A 19,555-nucleotide genomic window follows, 5' to 3' on the forward strand; every position below is an offset into this window, starting at 1 on the left:
TTCCACTCAGACACCACAGCCCATGAGGATCAAAGCAGGGGCAGGAGACCTGAAGACAAAACCAAGAACAGCAACAAGGTAAGAGCACTAACCCTCAGCCTGACTGACCTTGTGGCACCTCGGGGACAAAGCGAACAAAATGGTTTCGGGCTCAATCAAAACTCGTTTGGTTCCAAACAGCATGGATTGCTGGCGTATTTCAAATTCACTTGGTTCCAAACCCTTTTAAAGATCTCAAAAATAATAGCTTCTCACTATAAAATGTTCAAACAGGGGCACTTGAGTGGCTCAGTGGGTTAAGCCTCTGCCTTCGCCTCAGGTCATGATCTCAGGGTCCTGGGATTGAGCCCCGCATCGGGCTCTCTGCTCAGCGGGGAGCCTGCTTCCCCCCCTCTCTCTGCCTACTTGTGATCCTGTCTGTCAAATAAATGAATAATTTCCTTTTTAAAAAAAAAGTTCAAACAACATAGAATCATTTAATAAAGAAAAATTAAAATCACTGTTCAAATTCCAGACCACTGTTAGAGATAAGATGCACACACTCATACCGGTTTACATAAACGGGACCTTGCTTTAGTACTGTTCTATAACCTGTTTCTCTCTCTCAAAAATATGCTGTGACCATCTCTCTATGTCCATAGATACAAGTTAATATAATTTTTGGTGTCTGCCTGTGATTCTAATTCAGAGGTCAACAGACATTTTCTGTAAAAGGCCAGAGGGTAAATATGTTAGGTTTTCAGGCCACAGAGGATCTCTGTGGCACCGTCTCGCTTTCTCCTTTACAACCCTTTCAAAGTACAAAAACTATTTATAGCTCAAGGACCACACAACAGATTGTGGGCCGGATCTGGCCTCACCTGCGGACACTGAAGCTCCTACATGAAATTACTTAATAAATCCCCCATTGAAAGACATGTAGGTTGTTTCCACGTCTTCGCTATTACAAAAAACCCTGTGATAAACACCCTTGTGCACACAGATACCTGTGCATCTCCTAGGGGAAAGTTCCTGGAAGCCCAGAGCTAGAGAGCAACTTCACAGTGAAGGCACTCCCTCTAAGGCCCTCTAGACAAATAGCTATGCAGTTTCTGCTTGAGTATTTCCAGAGACGGGGGACTCACCCCCTACAGGCACAATCTACCGTGTTGTTAGGATCACACACAGAGGAAGCAAGTTTTCTCTCTTTTTGAGCCAAGGGCTGCCTCTTTCTCACCTGGTACGATTCTCCCTGGTTCTGCTCACAGAATCACAATGTCTAACCCTTTTTCCTTGCACATGTTGAAAAATGGCAGGTGTTAAATTCCACACCTCATGCAGCTGTGGCGAGGCCAGAGTGAACACAAGGAAGTGCTTGGGCCACATTGGCCATTATGGCTGCTTGGTTAGCTGCCTGCTCAGGGCCACATGGCCATTCCTCGGTGCCCTCATCTTGAGTTGTTCTGGCACAGTCCTGAGTGTGATCATCTGAGGACAGAGGATATCACCCTCTTGGGTTAACAGAGGGCCAAAGACGATGCAGGTCAACCATGTGATGGGTACACAGACGGTGCTCAGGCCTGGCCTTCTCCCATCTCTCCAGGCAAGTAAGTGAGGCCAAATCCATCTTCTTTGGGATCTAGAACCTCGAATCTGTTCACATGGACCGATATCCCAGGCAGCAGGGCCGGCGTCCATGGACAGGTGTTCAGGTTCGTGCCCATATCCAGATGCGGTCTTCAGTGTTTCCGAGCTTACCGCTCACTGCCGATGCAAATAACGGCTTAAATAGCACCACCGTGTCACACATGTCCCGAGCTGGCCTCCTCAGCTCACAATTGTGTTCCTCTCCTTCTCCTTCTAAACCGCTCCAGAAATTCCCCATCCCCTGCATGTCCACACTGTGGACTAGGGATTTGGCAGATGCCATCACCACCAAGCCTTCAATAACCATGTTCAGCTGGATGGTGGCCCCAAGAAGGACAAGTTTACATCCCAACCCCTAGTGCCTATGAATGTACTGACTTTACTTGGAAAAAGGGTCTTTGAAGACGTGTTTAAGTTAAGGATCTTGGGATGAGACCATCCTGGATTGTCTGGGTAGGCTCTAACGCCGGGGACTGGTGTCCTTGCAAAAGACAAACAGACAGAAGGGGAGACAAGGAGGTGGCCAGGCGACAACAGAGGTACAGACTGGAGGGGCGCAGCCACACAGCCCGACAGGCGAGGAGCCACCAGAAGCTGGAGGAGGCAAGGAAGACCTCTTCCCATATGCCTGCAGAGGGAGCGTGACCCTGCAGACACTCTGTGGACACAGTTCTAGAGAGAACTGTGACAAGATACATCTCTGTTATTTTAAGCTCATGCTAGTGTGTGAGGGCAGCCCTAGGAAACTAGTACAGGAACGGTGAAGCCCAGGGGCAAAGCCTCTGACACCAGATACACCTTGACTAAATCCCCAGCCCTGCCTCTAATTAACTGTACAAACTTGAGCAAGTTCTAACTTTTCCAAGCCTCAGTCTACTCCTCTGTGAACGGGGTATAATGATCATACCACATGAAGGTGTGGCGAGAACCTCATTTGTTCCTGCCTATGATTTCCCTAACACGCTGCTCATATCATAGTAGTTTCTCCTGTCCAGAGGAGGAAAAAGGGGTATGACATGCCTTGAGCTGTCCTGGGAGTCCCGAGCTCTCTCCTGACTCCTGTGCTGGCCTTTGGTAACCTGCCACGACTGGGGAGGGACTCAGAGCCCTCTGCTAGAACTTGAGCCCTGGTCTGTAACTTGGAACTTGAGGACCTGGTCTGAGGTCCAACCTGCTCTCCCACTTTACAGATTGGGAAACTGAGGCCCGGAAAGGGAAGGATAGTTGCATGAGGTGACTCAGGGTGTCAGTTCCCTGATTCCTGGGAGGCCAAGTTCTTTCTTCTCTACCAAGCTGTCCTTCTAGAAGCTAACTCTCAGATGAGGGCTCAAGGCAGCTGGGGCCAAAGGGAAAAGGGGAGCTCCTGCCCAAGGCTTTAGAATTCCTGATGAGGGCGGCTCTTCGTAGATGCCTACATCCTAGGTCTCTGCGTCCAGTGATTAACCAGTTTGGGGCAGGTCCACAATGGGACCGTCCCCATCACCGTCATCACCTTTGCCATCTCTATCATGGCAGCTATGGCAACTCAGTGCTTACACGGGCCTGACGTCTTCTACTGAATTCTACCATAACATTCATGTAGATTAGCTCATTTAATTACTCCAACGACCCTATGAAATCGCTACTATTATTATCATCCCTATACAGAAGAGGGAGTGTACAGAGACTTGGGAAGTGTCCTGGGTTGAATAGGTGTCCCCAAAATTCACAAAATTCACGTCGACCTGGAACTTCTGATGTGACCATATCTGAAAACGGTCTCTGCAGACATCATTAAGATGAGGCCATACTAGATCAGGGTAGGCCCTAACTCCACGATGACTAGTGTCCCTATAAGAAGAAACACAGAGACACAAGGAGGGAACATGGCCATGGGAAAACAGCAGCAACAAGTGCAGAGATGCATTTGCAAGTCTGAGGGATGCCAGGGACTGCTAGCACCCACCACCCACCAGAAGTGAGGCGAGGAAGGAGTCTTCCCAAGAGCCTTTGCAGGGAGCCTGCCATGGTTGAGTTCATGAACTTTGGGCCTCCTGAACTGTGAAGCATACATTTCTGTCATTGCAAGCCACCCAGTTTATGGTCATTTGTGACGGCAGCCGGCAGACATGAATACAGAGGGGTGAAACGTCTTGCTAGCCATGGCCTCAAACACAGAAGCAATCCAGGTCTGTTCAAATCACACCACTCCTCAGTTCTCCCAACTAAAAAACTTTTTTTCCCCATCAGGAATATAGAATGTGAGCACTGAAAGGAATGGCGGCAGGTGAGACTGTTTATGGAGCACTTACTAAGTGCCAACTGTACTAGCTGTGCTGCTACATGAGTGCTACGAGTGTGTCTGTAGCCCACTGAATCTGCACGGGGCATGAGCTTTAGCCCCATTCTACAGGTGAGGAATGTTGAGGCTTGGAGGGCGGAAGTAACTCACCAAAATTCCCAGGGCTAGGAGTGGTGGGGTTGGGCCTTGGGTCCCTCGGACTCCAGAACCTACAACCTAACCTCTACCGCATCTTCTTCTCCCTATGTATCGAGTTCAATCCCTTTGTTTTACAAAGGAGGAAGCCAAGGCACAGCGACAGCACCAGTCACAGATGCTGTGCCCACAGTGGAGAATAAAGAGCTTAAACAAAGCATCTGCCAACCAACCAGCCGGGGTCCAGTTGGGGGAACCCTCTATTTGTATACAGAGGGTGGCTGCTCTTCCCACTGGGGAAACAAGCCCGCCGGGCAGCAAGGGCTGCAAGCTTTGTCCCTGCCCACCATTTAACAGGAGTGGCAAGTCGCCAGAAATTAATTAGCTATCGCAGTTTTGGCACAGCCTGGGGAAGGAAAGTGGTTAATTATAACAAGGCATGTCATGGAGAAGATTAAAGGCTGGAACATGGAAATAAAGGGCCCTGAGTTGAACATGAGTGGGGGCCCGGGATGGCCACGTCACGCTCAGCAGTAAACAGGGCAGAAGCCTGGGCTGTTCAGCTCAAGGACCACAACATGCACGTGGAAGCCAGGGAAGAGAAGCTCTTCTCCATCGCCTTGACTCTGCTTCTGGCTTAAGGGTGGCTGGGCCAGGGAATGGGGCCCCAAGATAGCAGAGTTCCTCAAGTGTAGCATGTCAGCCCACGGGTCTCCGGAAATAGGACATGTCCCTCCTACAAACACCTACTGACCTTCTGCCTGAGTGTCAGACCCTAGGCTGGGGCTCCAGCTGTGAGCAAAGTCTATTCCCCGCCCACCCCCACACACACACACCTGCTCCTCGGAAGAGAGAGGGAGAGATGAGCAATCGTGTGCTTGAAAAAGTATGTGCGCATTGGGGACACATTGGACACTGTGGCAACACGGTGGGGGCCTGGGGGCATCAGAGAAGGCTTCCCGGAGGAGGGGTTTGCAAAGCAGAGAAGCAAAGGGTTATTCTAGAAAGAAGAGAGGCCCGAGGTTCCGGCACATCTTCCCTCTTGTCTTGCAGTTGAGGGATTTTTATTATAGATCCCAAGTACTCCATAGAAAGAACCTCATTAACAAAGTGTCAACTAGATATTTATGAAATAGTGACGTCTCCTTCGGGTCAGGCACGGAGCTAGGAAATAGGATAGAAGATGAACAGGACACAGATCCCACCCTCCAGGAGCAACCAGTGGAAAAGAGAAATCGAACACTGGAATGAGCAATTACATTACAACTAGAAAACACTGATTCAGGAACATGACCCTGTACTTGTGTGTGGCTCCCCTTGTTCTATGCGAGGCACAGGCAAAGGCACCTGATTTACATTGTTGCACTTCCTCCTCACAACAAATGACCGTGGTAAGTGCTATCACTGCGTTTGGCACCTGAGGCTCAGCGAGGCAGAGAAACTTGCCCAAGGTCACACAGCCTGTCGGCTCTAGTACCAGGACTCATGCCCAAGTCTGTCTGATTCTGTGATGATTAGTTTTATGTGTCAAGCTGGCTGGGTTCCAATACCCAGTTATTTAGTCAAACAGCAATCTCAGTGTTGCTGTGAAGGTATTTTGTGGATGTAGTTAATATCTGCCATCAGTTGGCTTTAAGGAAGTTATCCTTGGTAATGAAGCTCAACCTTAAAGGGCAAAACTGGCTTCCCAGGGGGAGAAGAAATTCTGACTATTAACTACAGAATCCGCTGTTGCCCGAGAGTTTCCAGCTGGCCAGCCTTGCCAGCCCCCACAACTGCATAAGCCAGTTCTCTGAAATATATCCTCATGGTTCTTTTTTTCTGGTAGGACCGTGTCTGGTACAGACCTGAAAGGCCATGATCTAGGCTAACATGAATGCCAGGGAGCCACACACTGTTCTCACCAGAGAAGGGGCAAAGACACCAGCCCCTAGGAAAGTGTTGTAGAGATTGAGAGTTTCCAAGCAAGGTCCTCTGTGTGCAGCCTTGTGATATTACCAAAGCATATGCTCATTTTTGCCCTTGTTTGGATTTGATGGATTCTTGATCATTTGAGTCCCTACCATCGTCAAGTGAAAATCCCACAATTCCATGTAAAAATACCACACGCAAGTTTGTCATTCTTAGTGACCACAGTATGAGGAATATGGGGATGATATAGTTTGCCTCACCTGTCCCCAGGCCCCAAGGGACACTCCTTGAGGACAACAGACAGAGCCAGCCCTGTGCAGAGCATATCACGTCTATTCTCTCCTCTGACTCACACCCACTGTGGGAAGTGGGTACCTATATACTCCCATTTTGTTCACAGAAGGCAAATGACCCACAGGGCAGACGAGCTTGTCTAGGAGTACAGAGTGGACAGAACCAGGATCCAAAGTCAGGTGTGCCAAAACACCCAGGTATCTCCCCTTTGGGCCTTTGGCCATGCTGGGCCTTACTTATCACATATCCCTCTGCCTGACACACAAAAGTTTCACCTTTATTTATTAACAATTTATTATTTTAATAATGTTACAACTCAGTCTATCCTGCTCCACGGCCTCTCCTCATCCCGGGTGCTCTAAAAAAGTCATTTTTCACAGTTGGAATCAGAGGGTGTCACGAATCCCACCCTCTTGAGCACTGCTTCACAGTCTCCTTGCACACACAGGCTCTGGGAGTCAGGGGAGGCTCGGTTCACGGGCTGACTGCCATTTACCAACTCTGGCCCTGGGCAAGTGAATTCACTTCTCTGAGCCTCAGTGTCCTCATCTGTCAAATGGAGAGAATCATGCTACCTGCTTCAGAGCGTCGGGAGAATTAAAGGAGAGACTCTCTCGGCACAGAACTGGCCACCCTGTCAGCACTCAAGAAAGGCTGGCAGGGCTATTTTTGGTGTAAAGTCCTGTGGAGTCAATATGCCACACTTCGCTGGGATGACAGTGCCTGCACAGGTGACAGGAGTGTCTTCGGGCTACCTGCCCCTCCAGCAGGACAGCCCTCTCTGGTCACAGGCTGGGCTGCTTGGTGTCCCTGCCCCACCTCTCCCAGGGAGGAACGGAAAATCACCAGATGGGGGGCACTTCCTAGCACTTCAGGAGCATGAGTTTTTGTAACCAAAGGAAACAGATTATCTCCATCTGTCCTGCAGGGGCATCTGGGCTGGCTGGAGAAGCTGTTTCTCTCCCTTGGCTTCATCCTGTCCCAAGTTCCCGAGTGCTGGGAAACCAGCCAGAAGGCGCCATTATCACCAACAACTTCGTGTTCCGGGCCAGGCCCTGAGCTAGGGCCATACATCCTCTCCCTTCGCCTTCGCCTTCACCGTTCCCTCTGCCTGAAACACTTCCTCTCAGTGGCAGGCCTCTTCTTGGTTGTCTCCTCCTCCCCGACCTCACCCCATACAACCGCAGCCCCACCGCTCTCTCTCATGGTCTCCTATAGCCTTGGCCTAACATCTACTCATTTACTGTCTATCTTTCCCCCGCTAGAATGCCGGCTTCACGAGGGCAGGCACGGTATCTTGATCACTGTTACATGCCCAGCCCCCGGAACAACGCCCGATATTAGGAGGAGCTGCTGAATACATGTTTGCCACAACCCTGAGGGTAGGTTGTTTTCCATCATCCTCTCGTACAGATGAGAAAACAGGCTCGGCAAGGTGAGCCCAAGGGTGGAGGCCAGCAAGAAGCAGAACTGGGTTTGAACCCTGACCTCTTTGCATCTGAAGGATGAGGCTGCCTCGCCAGATACTGGCTCTGCCCCAGGAATCTGGGACTTCTCTGGGCCTGTGAGATGTCAGTGCCGCCGCCACCCCTACTGGGCTGCCCTGTACAGGAACCCACTCCCCATGCTCCTGGGTATGACTATTTCTAGCTACCCTTTGGCTCTCCCTTAGCCCAGGTAATCCCAAGCATGGAAAGAGATGCAAAGAAGGGACAAGGGGTTAGGAAAGGCAAGTTCCAGTCCTGCCTTATCCACTAACTCAAGAGACACTGAACCTCTCCAAGCCTCAGTTCCCTCACTTTTCAATCACAGGGGCTGAATTTGACATACAGGTGGCAAAAGATAGGGCAATGGCTGAGAGCGTGGGCTCTGAGATCAGACGGGACTTGGAGCATGTAACAGAACTTCTCTGTGCCTCAAGTGTCCTCACCTATAAATGGGGATAAGAAACTCACCTCATACGGGTCTGTGAGGATGAAATGGGGTAATACTTCTATCTCTCTAAGCAGACTGCCTGGCACAAAATAAGCGTTTAGTCAAGAGAATCATCATCCATGATTCAAAGCTCTACACCTTGGTGAAAAGGTCACCTTGGCAGGGGAGAAGAATGAGGTCATTTCCACCTCTCCCTGTGTTGTATTCACTGGATGGGGCTTTTTGGCCTCACAGGACTTTGAAGTTTGAGTTCTTTCAATGTATCAAGACTCAGAAAGCTCCAGAAGACAAGATTCTTCCCGTATACACCCACCCTGGCCAGAGACAAAGCTGTTGATTTCTGCAGCTGCACTGGGAGCTATAAATCAATAGAACCCAACCCAGACACCCCATCCCACCCCATATCCCCCAGCTGGTAATAGGGCCGCTGCAGCCTGCATGATGGTAAATTGCTAATTTAAGCCAGGCTTTCTGCTCATGCCCACGATTATCCCTCTTCCTGTGCGTGTTATGATGTTCTGGGTAGCCAATTGGATTTAGAGGTCCCAGGACTCTGAGGTTAATGAAATCATGCTTTGCCCTTTGCATAGCTTCCAGACAGGCATCATCTGCCAGGAAGGGGAAAAGGGGAATCTGAGATGACAGCATCTCTGAATCTCAGTGCTGGGGAAGGGAGCCTACAATTACGTTTATCTTTTCTCCACCCAAATCTCCAGTGCCCTGCCTCCACCCAGTGGTTTTCCAGGGTCCTCTTGCATGCCTTCAGAGATGGGAAGCTCCCTACATTACACAGCAGCCCACACCCATTTGAACAGTTTTTAAAGATTTATTTATTTATTTTAGGGGCACCTGGGTGGCTCAGTTGGTTAAGCGTCTGCCTTCCACTTGGATCATGATCCCAGAGTCCTGGGATTGACCCCCTCATCGAGCTCCCTGGTTGGCAGGAAGCCTGCTTCTCCCTCTGTTTATGGGTACTCACGCACTCTCTCTCTCTGACAGATAAATAAAATCTTAAATAAATAAATATTATAAATAGATAAAGAAATATTTATTTATTTATTTATTTGAGCGAGTGAGCGAGAGAGAGAGAGAGAACATGTGAGAATACAGGTCAGGTGGGGGCAGAGAGAGGAAGAGAGAAATTTAAGCAGACTCCCTGCTGAGCACAGAGCCTGATGCAGGGGCTTGATCTCACAACCCTGAGATCATGATCTGAACAGAAACCAAGAGTCAGATGCCCAACAAACTGTACCACCCAGGCACCCCTGGAGACCTCTGACTATTGGAAATTTCTTTGTATAAATAATAAGAGGCATATACAAAATCTAAGTGTTTGAGAATGTTCGAGATGCATTGTTTAGATCAGCATAATACTGGAAATAACATAAGTCCCCCCCAATAGAACACATTCATACAATGCAGCCATCAAAAAAATCATGTTTTCAAAGGATGTTTGAGAACGTGACAACACACTCATGATATAATGTCAAGTGAAAAGCAGCTTGCAAAGTATAATATATAACATGATCACTATTCCAATACAGTGATCCTGATATCATTAAGACACACACACACACACACACACACACACACGGGCAAAAAAAGAGAGAGGGAGATGGGAAGGAAATACACCCAAATGACAACGCTTTTCTCTTTGTAGTGAGATTATGGGTAATGTATGTCTCTAGTTAAACTTCTCCATATTTTCTGAAATAACTGTGTTACCTTTACAGCAAAAGAAAATTTCTAATATTGAGCTAATAAAACTTCCCTATACAATCTACCCAATAATTCCAGTTCCTCTGGGGCTCAATAAATACTGATTGATGGGGCACCTGGGTGGCTCAGTCAGTTAAGCATCTGCCTTCAGCTCAGGTCATGATCTCAGTGCCCTGAAATTGAGCCCCATGTGGTGTCAGGCTCCCTGCTCAGCAGGGAGTCTGCTTGTCCCTCTTGCTCTGTTCCTCCCACCCCTCCCCTAGCCCCCAAATCATGTTCTCTCAAATCATTAAATAAAATCTTTTTAAAAATAAAAATAAATGCTAATCAAAAGAATGAGAAGCAAGCCCTTGAAACAGACATGATGGGGACACCTGGGTGGCTCAGTAGCTAAGTATCTGCCTTTAGCTCAGGTCATGATCCCAGGACCCTGGAATTGAGCTCCACATCGGGCTCCTTGTTCAGTGGGGGGCCTACTTTTTCCCTCTGCCTGCCACTCCCCCTGCTTGTACTCTCACTCTGTCAAACAAATAAATAAAATCTGGAAAGAAAGAAAGGGGGGGGAGGAAGGAAGGAGGAAGGGGGAGGGAGGGAGGGGATGATGGAAAATGTTTACTGAGGGTGCCTGGGTGGCTCTGCCTTCAGCTCAGGTCATGATCCTGGGGTCCGAGGATCAAGTCTCACATTGGGCTCCCTGCTCGGTAGGGAGTCTCCTTCTCCTGCTATCCCTACCCCCTGCTTGTGCTCACTCTCTCTCTCTGTCAGATAGATAAATAAAATCTTTAGGGGAAAAAAAAAAAGAAAGAAAATGTTTACTGAAAACTTGCCAAATGCCTGCTTCTGTGCTGAAGTCCTTCATTCACATCATGCCTCAAAACCACCCTGTGAAGTTCTCATGCTACTCCCATTTCACAGATGAGAACACTGAGGCTTGGAGAGGTTGTCTGTGGCTAAGGCTCGCTCTGCCAGGAAAGAGCACAGCTGGGCCCGGATCCCAGGTCAGTCTGGCTCCGAGGTCCAGGCTGTCACCCACCGTCAGCCACGCAGAGGCCTCAGAGGTTTGTAGGCTGCAGTTGGCCCGCTTCTCCCTTCTTCTAACTGGACGTCACTAGTCCTCGCTCCATGAGCCTTGTGGACAAGTGGTGGAGGGGACATGGAGTGGGTTTGGAGTCGGAAAGACCTGAGTTGGCACCTTTTGGACCGTGACAGGCAGCTGCTCCCTCTGAGCCTTCCCGTCCTCATCTATCCATGAGAGCCCACAGCGCCCCCTGCAGGGCCGTCGTGGGTATGGAGAAGCCTCTGGCCCACCGTGGTGGCTCAAGAGAGGCTTTTTGGTGCCCTTGGGGACTCTGGGTGTCCTCCAGTGTCTCTGTGAGTCACACACACTCCCCAGGAAATGAACCTGAGAATTGGGAAGTGCGGGAGGGGGACAAGGCCAGGAAGTACTGGGGGATGCCAGCTGGGGCTACTGCTTGCTCTCCCTGCTCAGGTTGGGGAGGGGGGGGTTGAGGGGTCATCTGGCCCAGCCTCCTGCCTTCTGGAAGGTCTAACAGCACTCCATTGTATGTATTTATTTATTTTTAAAAGGACATTGGTTTTTTGTTTGTTATTTGTTTTTAGAAAGGGAGGGGAAGAATGGCAGAGGGAGAGAGAGAGAATCCTATTCAGTCTCCACATCCAGCAAGGAGCCCAGTGCGGGGGCTCCATCTCCCAACCCTGAGATCGTGACCTGAGCCAAAATCAAGAGTTGGACACTTAACTGACTGAGCCCCCAGGTGCCCCAGCACTCCATTTTAGAAAGGGGAAACTGAGGCCAGGGTTTCAGTGACCCCGACAAAGTGGCACAGCTCTCTTCCATCACCCTGAGCCAGGCCTCGGATTTCCCCTCATTGAGGCCCTCCCCTTCTGTCCCACCCCAGGCCCACCCGCACCCCATTCATCCTTTTGAACACAGATTGCTCCAAAGTCCTCTTCCCCATGGTCTGTGGTTCAAAGCTCCTCACTTCCCAGAACGGTCACCTTACCATGGGACCCAAGAGCCCACCCAGCCTTAGCTCCCACGGCCTGGACCGGCAACTCCTGCCTCAGTACAGCCGCAGGCCCCTGACACGACCATGACCATGCTGGCCTGACTCTGGGCTGCTCCTCTGTCCCTGGCCCCTCGCCACCAGAATGGGCACACCAAAGCTCAACTCTCAGCTGGTGCGCCTGACAACCACACCGTGCTGAAGGGGTACCTGCTTGGGGTCTGGTTTTTGTCCCTGCAGCCTTCCCACTTGACAGCCACCCTGGCCGCTGGCATTCACTCAGCTCCGCCCCAAGGTGAAATTCCCCGCCCTCTGCAGCGCTGGGAGATCCTGGGAACCTCTCTTTGCTCATGCTGTTCCCTTTGCCAGGAATGTTCCACCCCTCTCCAAGCAGTCAATTGCTCCTGCCCCTTCACGATGCAGCACAGGCAACACCTCCTCTGGCTGGGTCAGGGGGCCTCCCCTGGACCCCCGCGGCTCCAGGACGCCAGATACCGGGCGGTGTGAGAAGCCAGAGGCTGTGCCTAAGCTCCAGCTGCAGGTCTGGGCCCTGGTTGCTGAGGCCGGACAGGCCTGGCAGGGCTCAGCGAGCAAGTGCATGTTGGATAAGCAGATGTGCAGATAATTCGGGAAGCAGGCAAGGGCCAAAGACAGAAAATGTAAAGAATGAGGCCCCGGGGTGCCGCACTGCCTCCCGGCACAGAAGCAGGGTGCTGGTTCATCATGGCATCTGGCACACCTGAGGGCCTCCTAGGTACTGGGTGCTGCAGTGCAGACTTTACACACACGAGTTCCTCTAACCCTCCCCCAAATCTACCCTGATCACCCCGATGTGACAGAGGCAGACATGAGGCTCAGGGAGGGCAAGCTGTTCGCCCTAGTGCCCGCCGCTGGGATGTGGTCGAGCTGAGGTTAAGAACTGGCATCTCTTTGTCTCCCCAGGCCTGGGGACCCTGGGTCCGTGGACTCCAACCCAGGTAAGAGAGGGGAGGAAGACAAGAAGCCAAGGGGCTTGGTCTGGGCCTCCAAAGAAAAATAGTGGGGACTCGGAGCTCCCAATCTTGCAAAGTTAACCTCTGAGGACCTGCCCCAGCAACCCCTGGCACCCCAGTAGTAGAGGGAAGGGACAGCCAGAGTTCCTCATTCATCTGCCATAACCCCAGCCCAGGCCAGGCTGCCCATCCCAGCCTCCCCTCCCGGGAGGGAGGCGCTCACGATGGGAGGGATAAACATGCTGTTTAACTAATGTCGTCCTGTCTGTCTGAGGCAGGTACTCTGATCCACACTTTATAAATGAAGAAACCAAGGTGCAGGATGGCAGTCCAGCTCACTAAAAACCTTGGGAGGTAGCAGAGCCCACATCTAATCTGAGGAGAAGTCAGAAGAGAGAGGGGCCAAGGGAGAGACCGAGGGGCAGAGAAGCACAGGGCCTGAAACAGTCAAGAAGAGGCAGGCTGAGGCCAATTACATGCAGGGAGCAGGTAGGGGAGGGAAGGGGGGTCGGAGACACAGCAGGGTACGAGCCTGCTGAAACCCGGACAGGGAGAGGTGCAGGCAGGGAAACAGGGCAGGCTATGGAACAGACAGGAGGCCATGCAGAAAAGCATCGACTCCGTTCTCCTGCCTGGATTCTGGGGCAGGCAAACCAGGAAGTCCTGGGCCATGCAGAAGGAAGACTTCCAGGGTCACCTGTCAGAGATGGGGGTCTGCTACACCCTCCACACTCTGCCCTACCCAGTGGGCCACCAGTGAGAACTCTGAGATGGCGGCCCTGCTCAGGGCACAGACACCCAGAAGGAGGGCTTGTCAGGCATCTGCTCTGAGGACCCACAGTGTCACCGCTGTGGTGAACGCATCACTGGCTGAACTCACACTGTGGGACTAAGTGGTGACGCTCTGCCTGGGGACCGTATGTCCCCCAAATCCTGCTCATACTTCACAGAAGCCTTGGGGACCAGAGGCTGTTCGCTAAAAGCACAATTCCCAGAGGCCCCTCTCATGCATCCAGAAGGACGAGTGGGCTTCTCAAGTGGGTCCATGAAGTAGGTAGAGGGCTGGAGTGTGGGGGAGGCAGGAATGAAGGGTGCTTCACGATGGGGAATTCTGAGCTGCTTTTTTCTCAGCCCCGCATCTGTGTTAGGCTTCTCTTCAGAGGCTCTTCCCTCAGCTACTTACTGAGCTACCCACTCCTCATCCTGCAGATCCTCAGAGGTCTTCTCAGAGCTCCCTGACCAAGTGAGACCCCTCCACACACACACTGTGGGCTCCCCAAGTGCCCACCTACTCTTCCACTTCCCTCAGCACAAATACAAGTTCGTTGGATGACTAGCTGATGATTGTCATTTCTCCCACCATGAGGGCGGAGACCGTGTATTTTTTTCCTCACCACTGCACCGCAGCATCTAGCCCAGTGTATCCATAGAATTTTCTTGAATGAGTTCATTCTTTTCATTCCTTCACAGAGTGCCAATCCCTTTTCTCAGAGGAGGTAAATAGCTTAGTTGCAACCCTTCCAGCCCTCACCGTAGCCTCGGACACGCTGTTGCTCCTCCCACTTTACAAGGGAAGAAATGAGTTTCAGAGAAGTAAAGTCACTAACCAAAACACACAGCAAGTAAGCGGTTTTGAACTCAGGATCGGAACTTAAAGAAGTCTGGCTCCAGAGCCCAATCTCTGCCAACACACACTACCCCGCTTTCCCACCCCAAGGGTTTCTTTGGATCTTCCCTTGGAAACCTGCCCCTGCCCCCCAACTGCCCAAGCTCAGTACTGACAAGCAGAATTCATTCTTTCAACCATACATTCGTTCAACCAGTCAAGTGACTCACTTACCAAGCTTGGCAGGGGGCTGTGCCAAGCTCTGCATGGGGTGCCAGGAAAGCAGACAAATCAGGGGCTTCCCTCCATCCTGGGCTGCCCTCCTCCCACTGCTCTTGGGACTTGGCCAGCAGAAGCAGAGCACCAGGCAGCAGCCCTACCCTTAGCCTCACTGTCAGGGGACAAGAGTTAAGTGCCAGCCCCATCCTGAGCCCTCCCCCCAGGACAGCAGCCTAAAATACTTAAGCCAAATAATGTGAAGCTTCACAATCCTTCTGTCTCCATTGTTCTCAGACGACCTGAGACACAAAAAAGCACAGAATTCTGCTCCCTCCTTCCATGCAATTCTTTGACTCTCCCCTACCCTAGGCAGCTCTTGAAAAAGTTATAGACTTGAAGTCCTAAAAACAGGGTTTTAGCTCCAGGTCTGGGGCTAGCTGTGGGACCTCTGGAAAACAAGTAATCCTGCCTCTCCCTGAACCACAGATTCCATAGCTGCAAAATGAGGTGATCATATTGAGGATGCTAATGCTTATCCCACCAGCTTATAGGTGAGGATTAAATCATTCAGACCTAGAGAGACAGTTATCACGTACATGATTGGCTCGGGAAACGTCTTAGCAACATGGGGACCTATGGGGGCTGGCTCTGCTGCTTGCAAGATGCATTTGACAATGGGATTTGGGGAAGGTTGGCTGGAAGCAGCCCTAGCAAACTGAGCCCAGAACATTCCCCAAGTGGACTGTCAGAAGTGAGGGGCTTTCCCCAGGTTCACTGGGAGTGGAGGAGCTCTGCTCATCAGCCCAACAACCAGAGTCCCCAGAGAAGAGCTGGGAACGGGACAGAACACACTGACACAGCTCTCCCCGTTCTTCAGCACCTGGAGCTCCCCAGAGAGGGTATATGTGCAGAACCTGGGACTCGGACTCTTAGCTATTCTCAGGCCCACCTTAGGACAAGTGCCTCTTTCACCCTCCCTTCCTTAAAAAGCACTAGATTCTAAGGGATCTGGAAAATTCCTTCTCGTCATAACACAGACACCTTCCATTTACTGGGTCCAGGCACTAGGCCAGCTGCAATTTATATGTTTGTTCCCTGACACTTCACAAAAACCTTATTGAAGAAGGTTCTATTGTTACCCCATTCTATAGATAAACAAACTGAGGCTCAAAAGAGTAAGTTATGCAACCAAGTCACTGGAATTCATACTCAGGTTGGCTCTACTCTAAAGCCTGTACTACCTCCAAAGACAAAGTAGGGAGAATCACTGACAAAACGCACTGCAAAGATTCATCCTGCCCATGCTTGAGGGAGTCTTCCCACCATAGCTGGTGAGCCACTGAAAACAGAGGAAATCCTGTGCCCTCCACTCATTCTGGGGGAGCAACGGTGCCAATGCTCCCTCAATACCCACATACTCATCCAGGGCTCCAGGGCACAACACTCTCTCGTTCAGAGATCCCAGACTCTGGAGTTCAGACTCCCACCTGAGGAGACTGGGTCTCTATTCTTCAGACAGGGAAACAGACAGATGAGGTGGATGGTGGGACAGGGGCCTGGGGTGCCCACTGTGATGGGCATCAGTGACTGAGCTGACACCACAGTTCATATCTAAGTCCAACCTCAGAGTCCACTGTCTGCCCTCCGCCCTGCTGGGTGGCACCACAGCCCAGAGAGAGGTTTAGGGCTCTGCCCTCAGTCAACCTGCATGGATGACCCATTTCCAAGTGTCAGTAAACACAAGGGCATCTTTGTTGTTATAAGGCTAGGAGTTTCCTTTCGATCCTTTTTGCCCATGTCTGAGCTGGCAGAACTGGGTCAGGAGGCTGCTTCCGGGCAAGCCCATGATGTTTTAGATTGTCTGAGAAAGTCCCGGCACTCTACATCGATATTGCAGAAGAGAATTTCGCTTCCTGAGGTGAAAAGTACAAACCCCACTCCCATCCAGACAAACCAGTGCTGCCTCCAGCAGAAAGAAAAACCTGTCAGGGAAGAGGAGAGAGTGAGACGGGGCATCTGTGAGGGGGTGAGACTTGGCTGAATCACACCCAGGGCTCCAGGCCAGATGGCCACTGAGGACGGAAGCAGGGGAGGGACTGGCTGGCCCACAGCCCTTGCCCACCGTATGCAGGAGCCACGGGCTCCTCCTCGGCGAATGCGCACACAGGTGCACAAACAGAAGGTTCCAAAGCCACTCCGGGTGCTCTCCTCCCCCACGGGTTCCAGGGACTTGACAAAAAACAACACGGTCACATAGTCACGGTCTCATACAGAGAGAATCACCATCTGACGGCATGGGATAAGCACACACCCTCGTAGGAACCCTAAGAGAATGGTCATCAAATGGGACTTTGTCAATGTGTCCACAGAGTGGTGCGGACCCACCAGCCCTCTCCCATCCCCACACCTGCACGGACAGCTGGCTCTCCTGAGGCCCCCTCCCAGGAGGCTTGTAGAGGTCCAAACCCTCAATTCCTGTGTACTGTCCCCAACACAGAATCACCCACTGTGACAGACTGTCGCCAAACTATCCCACATAGCCTCCCGCAAAAGCAAGGGAATGTGAACGAACGATCAAATGTTATTTAGTCACACATACACACATACACACACACATAGTCACTCACTCTCTCTCTCAATCTCTCCAGCGTCCTTCTCTCAATGGAAGTGGTCTCCTCGCTGGGCCCCGGGCTCCCCCTGCAGGAAGTGTGGAGGTGCGGGGAGCCCCAGGTCCGAGGTCAGGGGCCCCGGTCCGCGGTCCCCACTCTCCCCCGGGGTGGGGACTGGGGGGGTTAGCAGGCCGCAGCAGACTCACCGGACGATGCCGAACATGACCAGCACGTTGCCCAGCAGCCCCACAGCGCACACGGCCGAGTAGAGCGCGGTGATGGCGATGGCCAGGGCGAGGGACGAGGCGCTCCGGGTGGCCGGCGGCCCCGACGCATTGGCGCTGGGGAAGGCGCTGGGGAAGGCGTCCGAAGCGTTGGCGAGGAGCAGGGGCTGCAGCACGGCGTCGGCAGAGGGGGCCGGCTCCATGGCGGCCGGGCAGGGGGTGCCGCGTCCCTCCCCGCCGTGCGCCCTGGGCGCAGAGAACCGATGCGAGCGACGCGCGAGGGCTAGGGCCGCGCGGCCCCGACGCCACGGACTGCAGTGCCACGGCCGCCCGGTCGGCCCCGAGTCCTCTCCGCGCGCCTGGCCGCCGGCCCCCCCGGCGCCCGGCTGCTCTCTGAGCCCCGAGCGCTCTGAGCCCGAGCCGCTGCGGGATCCTTGGACGCGCCCGCCGCGCGCACCACGTGGCCCGGAGGCGGCCGCCAGTCTGCGCCCGCGACCGGGGGCGGACGCTGCACCACCGGCTTGGAGCTGGGCCGGAGAAGCTTCCCACTCCTCCCTAGGTATGCTCCGCGCGCTCGGGTGCACCCCGACCCCCGCTGGGGGTCACCTCCTCACCCCTTGCCGCTTTGGAGTCTGAAGGACCTGGATGTGAATCCCACGTCTCGCTCCTACTCTAACGAACAGAGAGTGACCTTGAGCAAGTCAATTAATCTCTCTCAAGCTCATTTTCCTCCACTGTAAAATGCGAATCATCGCACCACCACACTCAGAAGGTTGTTGTGGAGATTAAGATGACCCAGGTAAAAAAACTCAGCTCGGTGCCAGGCACACAGTAGGTACTCTGTAAATGATTTTCCTGCACCCTATTCATTTGCTCAACAGATATTTTGGGGTGTTTAATATAAGAGTTGCGTACTATCGGGGATCCGTTCATTAGCGCACAAACCGAGATAGGGACCCTACCTCCTGGGGTTTATAGCTGAGTGGTAAATCAATCCTGAGATCACACTACAGAAGACAAAAGGAAGGAAAGCAAGGCAAGGCATTCCTGTGGCAGGGCCAACAAAACTCAGAGGTCAGCATGTGAAGTCTGGAGAGGAACTAAGTTTGTGAAGAAATAAGTAAAGGGCATTCTAGACAACGGAACCACATGTGCAAAGACCCTGTGGTCAGAAGAACAAAAAGGAGACCTAAGAATCACTCCAGCTGCTATAGGAGCACAGGGAAAAGGGGGGCACCTCCCACACCTCTGCCCTAACCTGACCAGCCCAGGTCCAGAGCCATCCTCCTTTTTGGGTTCCTAGCCTTCCCGGAACATTCTCTCTACTAAGCATTACTGTGTTCCAGGCACTCTCTCTACCAACCATTACTCTGTTCCAGGCACTATGATAAGCACTCTACTCATGCATCAACACTTTGGAGTAGATTCTATTATTAGTGTCCCCATTTTACAGATGAGAAGTCTAGGCTAGATACTATTTTATCCCCTATGATAATTATTTCTATCTGAGCTTGTTTCCTCCTTGGGAAGACTAGACCTGATGTCTCCCTACACCCAGTAGAGGTCTAGGATTACAGTGGGTACTCAGGAAATACTGGTTAAATAAATAAAAGTCCCAAGGGGGAATGGAATTGGACAACACTGGGGTGCCCAAGCTCCAGACTCTTGGGAGATGCTCTTTGAGTGTTTGGGCAAGGGTCCTTCCCTTCACTCAGATCACTCTCCAGCTTCAGTCATCCACCTATGTGCAAGGCTCTTACCCTTTCCCAAAAAGAATAAAGCCGGAATTCCCAAGTTCACCCTCTTCTTCATTCTCTATGCCTCTCCCAGGTGCTGTCTGAGCCCCTCCAACAGCTATAGCACACTTTGACCCCAAGCTTTCCCACTCAACCACCTAAGGACTCTTCAGATTGGCCATTTTTTTAAGGTTACTTTATTCTTTTTTTAAGTAAACTCTACATCAACATGGGGCTTGAA

At 51.8% G+C, this 19,555-nt stretch overlaps 1 protein-coding gene across 1 annotated transcript in view; it reads right to left on the reverse strand.

The window, feature by feature from the left end:
* OPRD1 (opioid receptor delta 1) overlaps window positions 1-17,982 on the reverse strand; it is a 34,973-nt gene extending 16,991 nt beyond the window's left edge. Inside the window, exon 1 of the mRNA XM_032303076.1 lies at window positions 17,561-17,982. Coding sequence (XP_032158967.1) covers window positions 17,561-17,781 — 221 coding nt within the window. The 5' untranslated portion in view covers window positions 17,782-17,982. The remainder of the gene's footprint in view (window positions 1-17,560) is intronic.
* Between the last annotated feature and the right edge of the window lie 1,573 nt (window positions 17,983-19,555).

The sequence above is a fragment of the Mustela erminea genome, chromosome 10 (assembly GCF_009829155.1).
Source record: "Mustela erminea isolate mMusErm1 chromosome 10, mMusErm1.Pri, whole genome shotgun sequence".
Classification (NCBI taxonomy): Eukaryota; Metazoa; Chordata; class Mammalia; order Carnivora; family Mustelidae; genus Mustela; species Mustela erminea.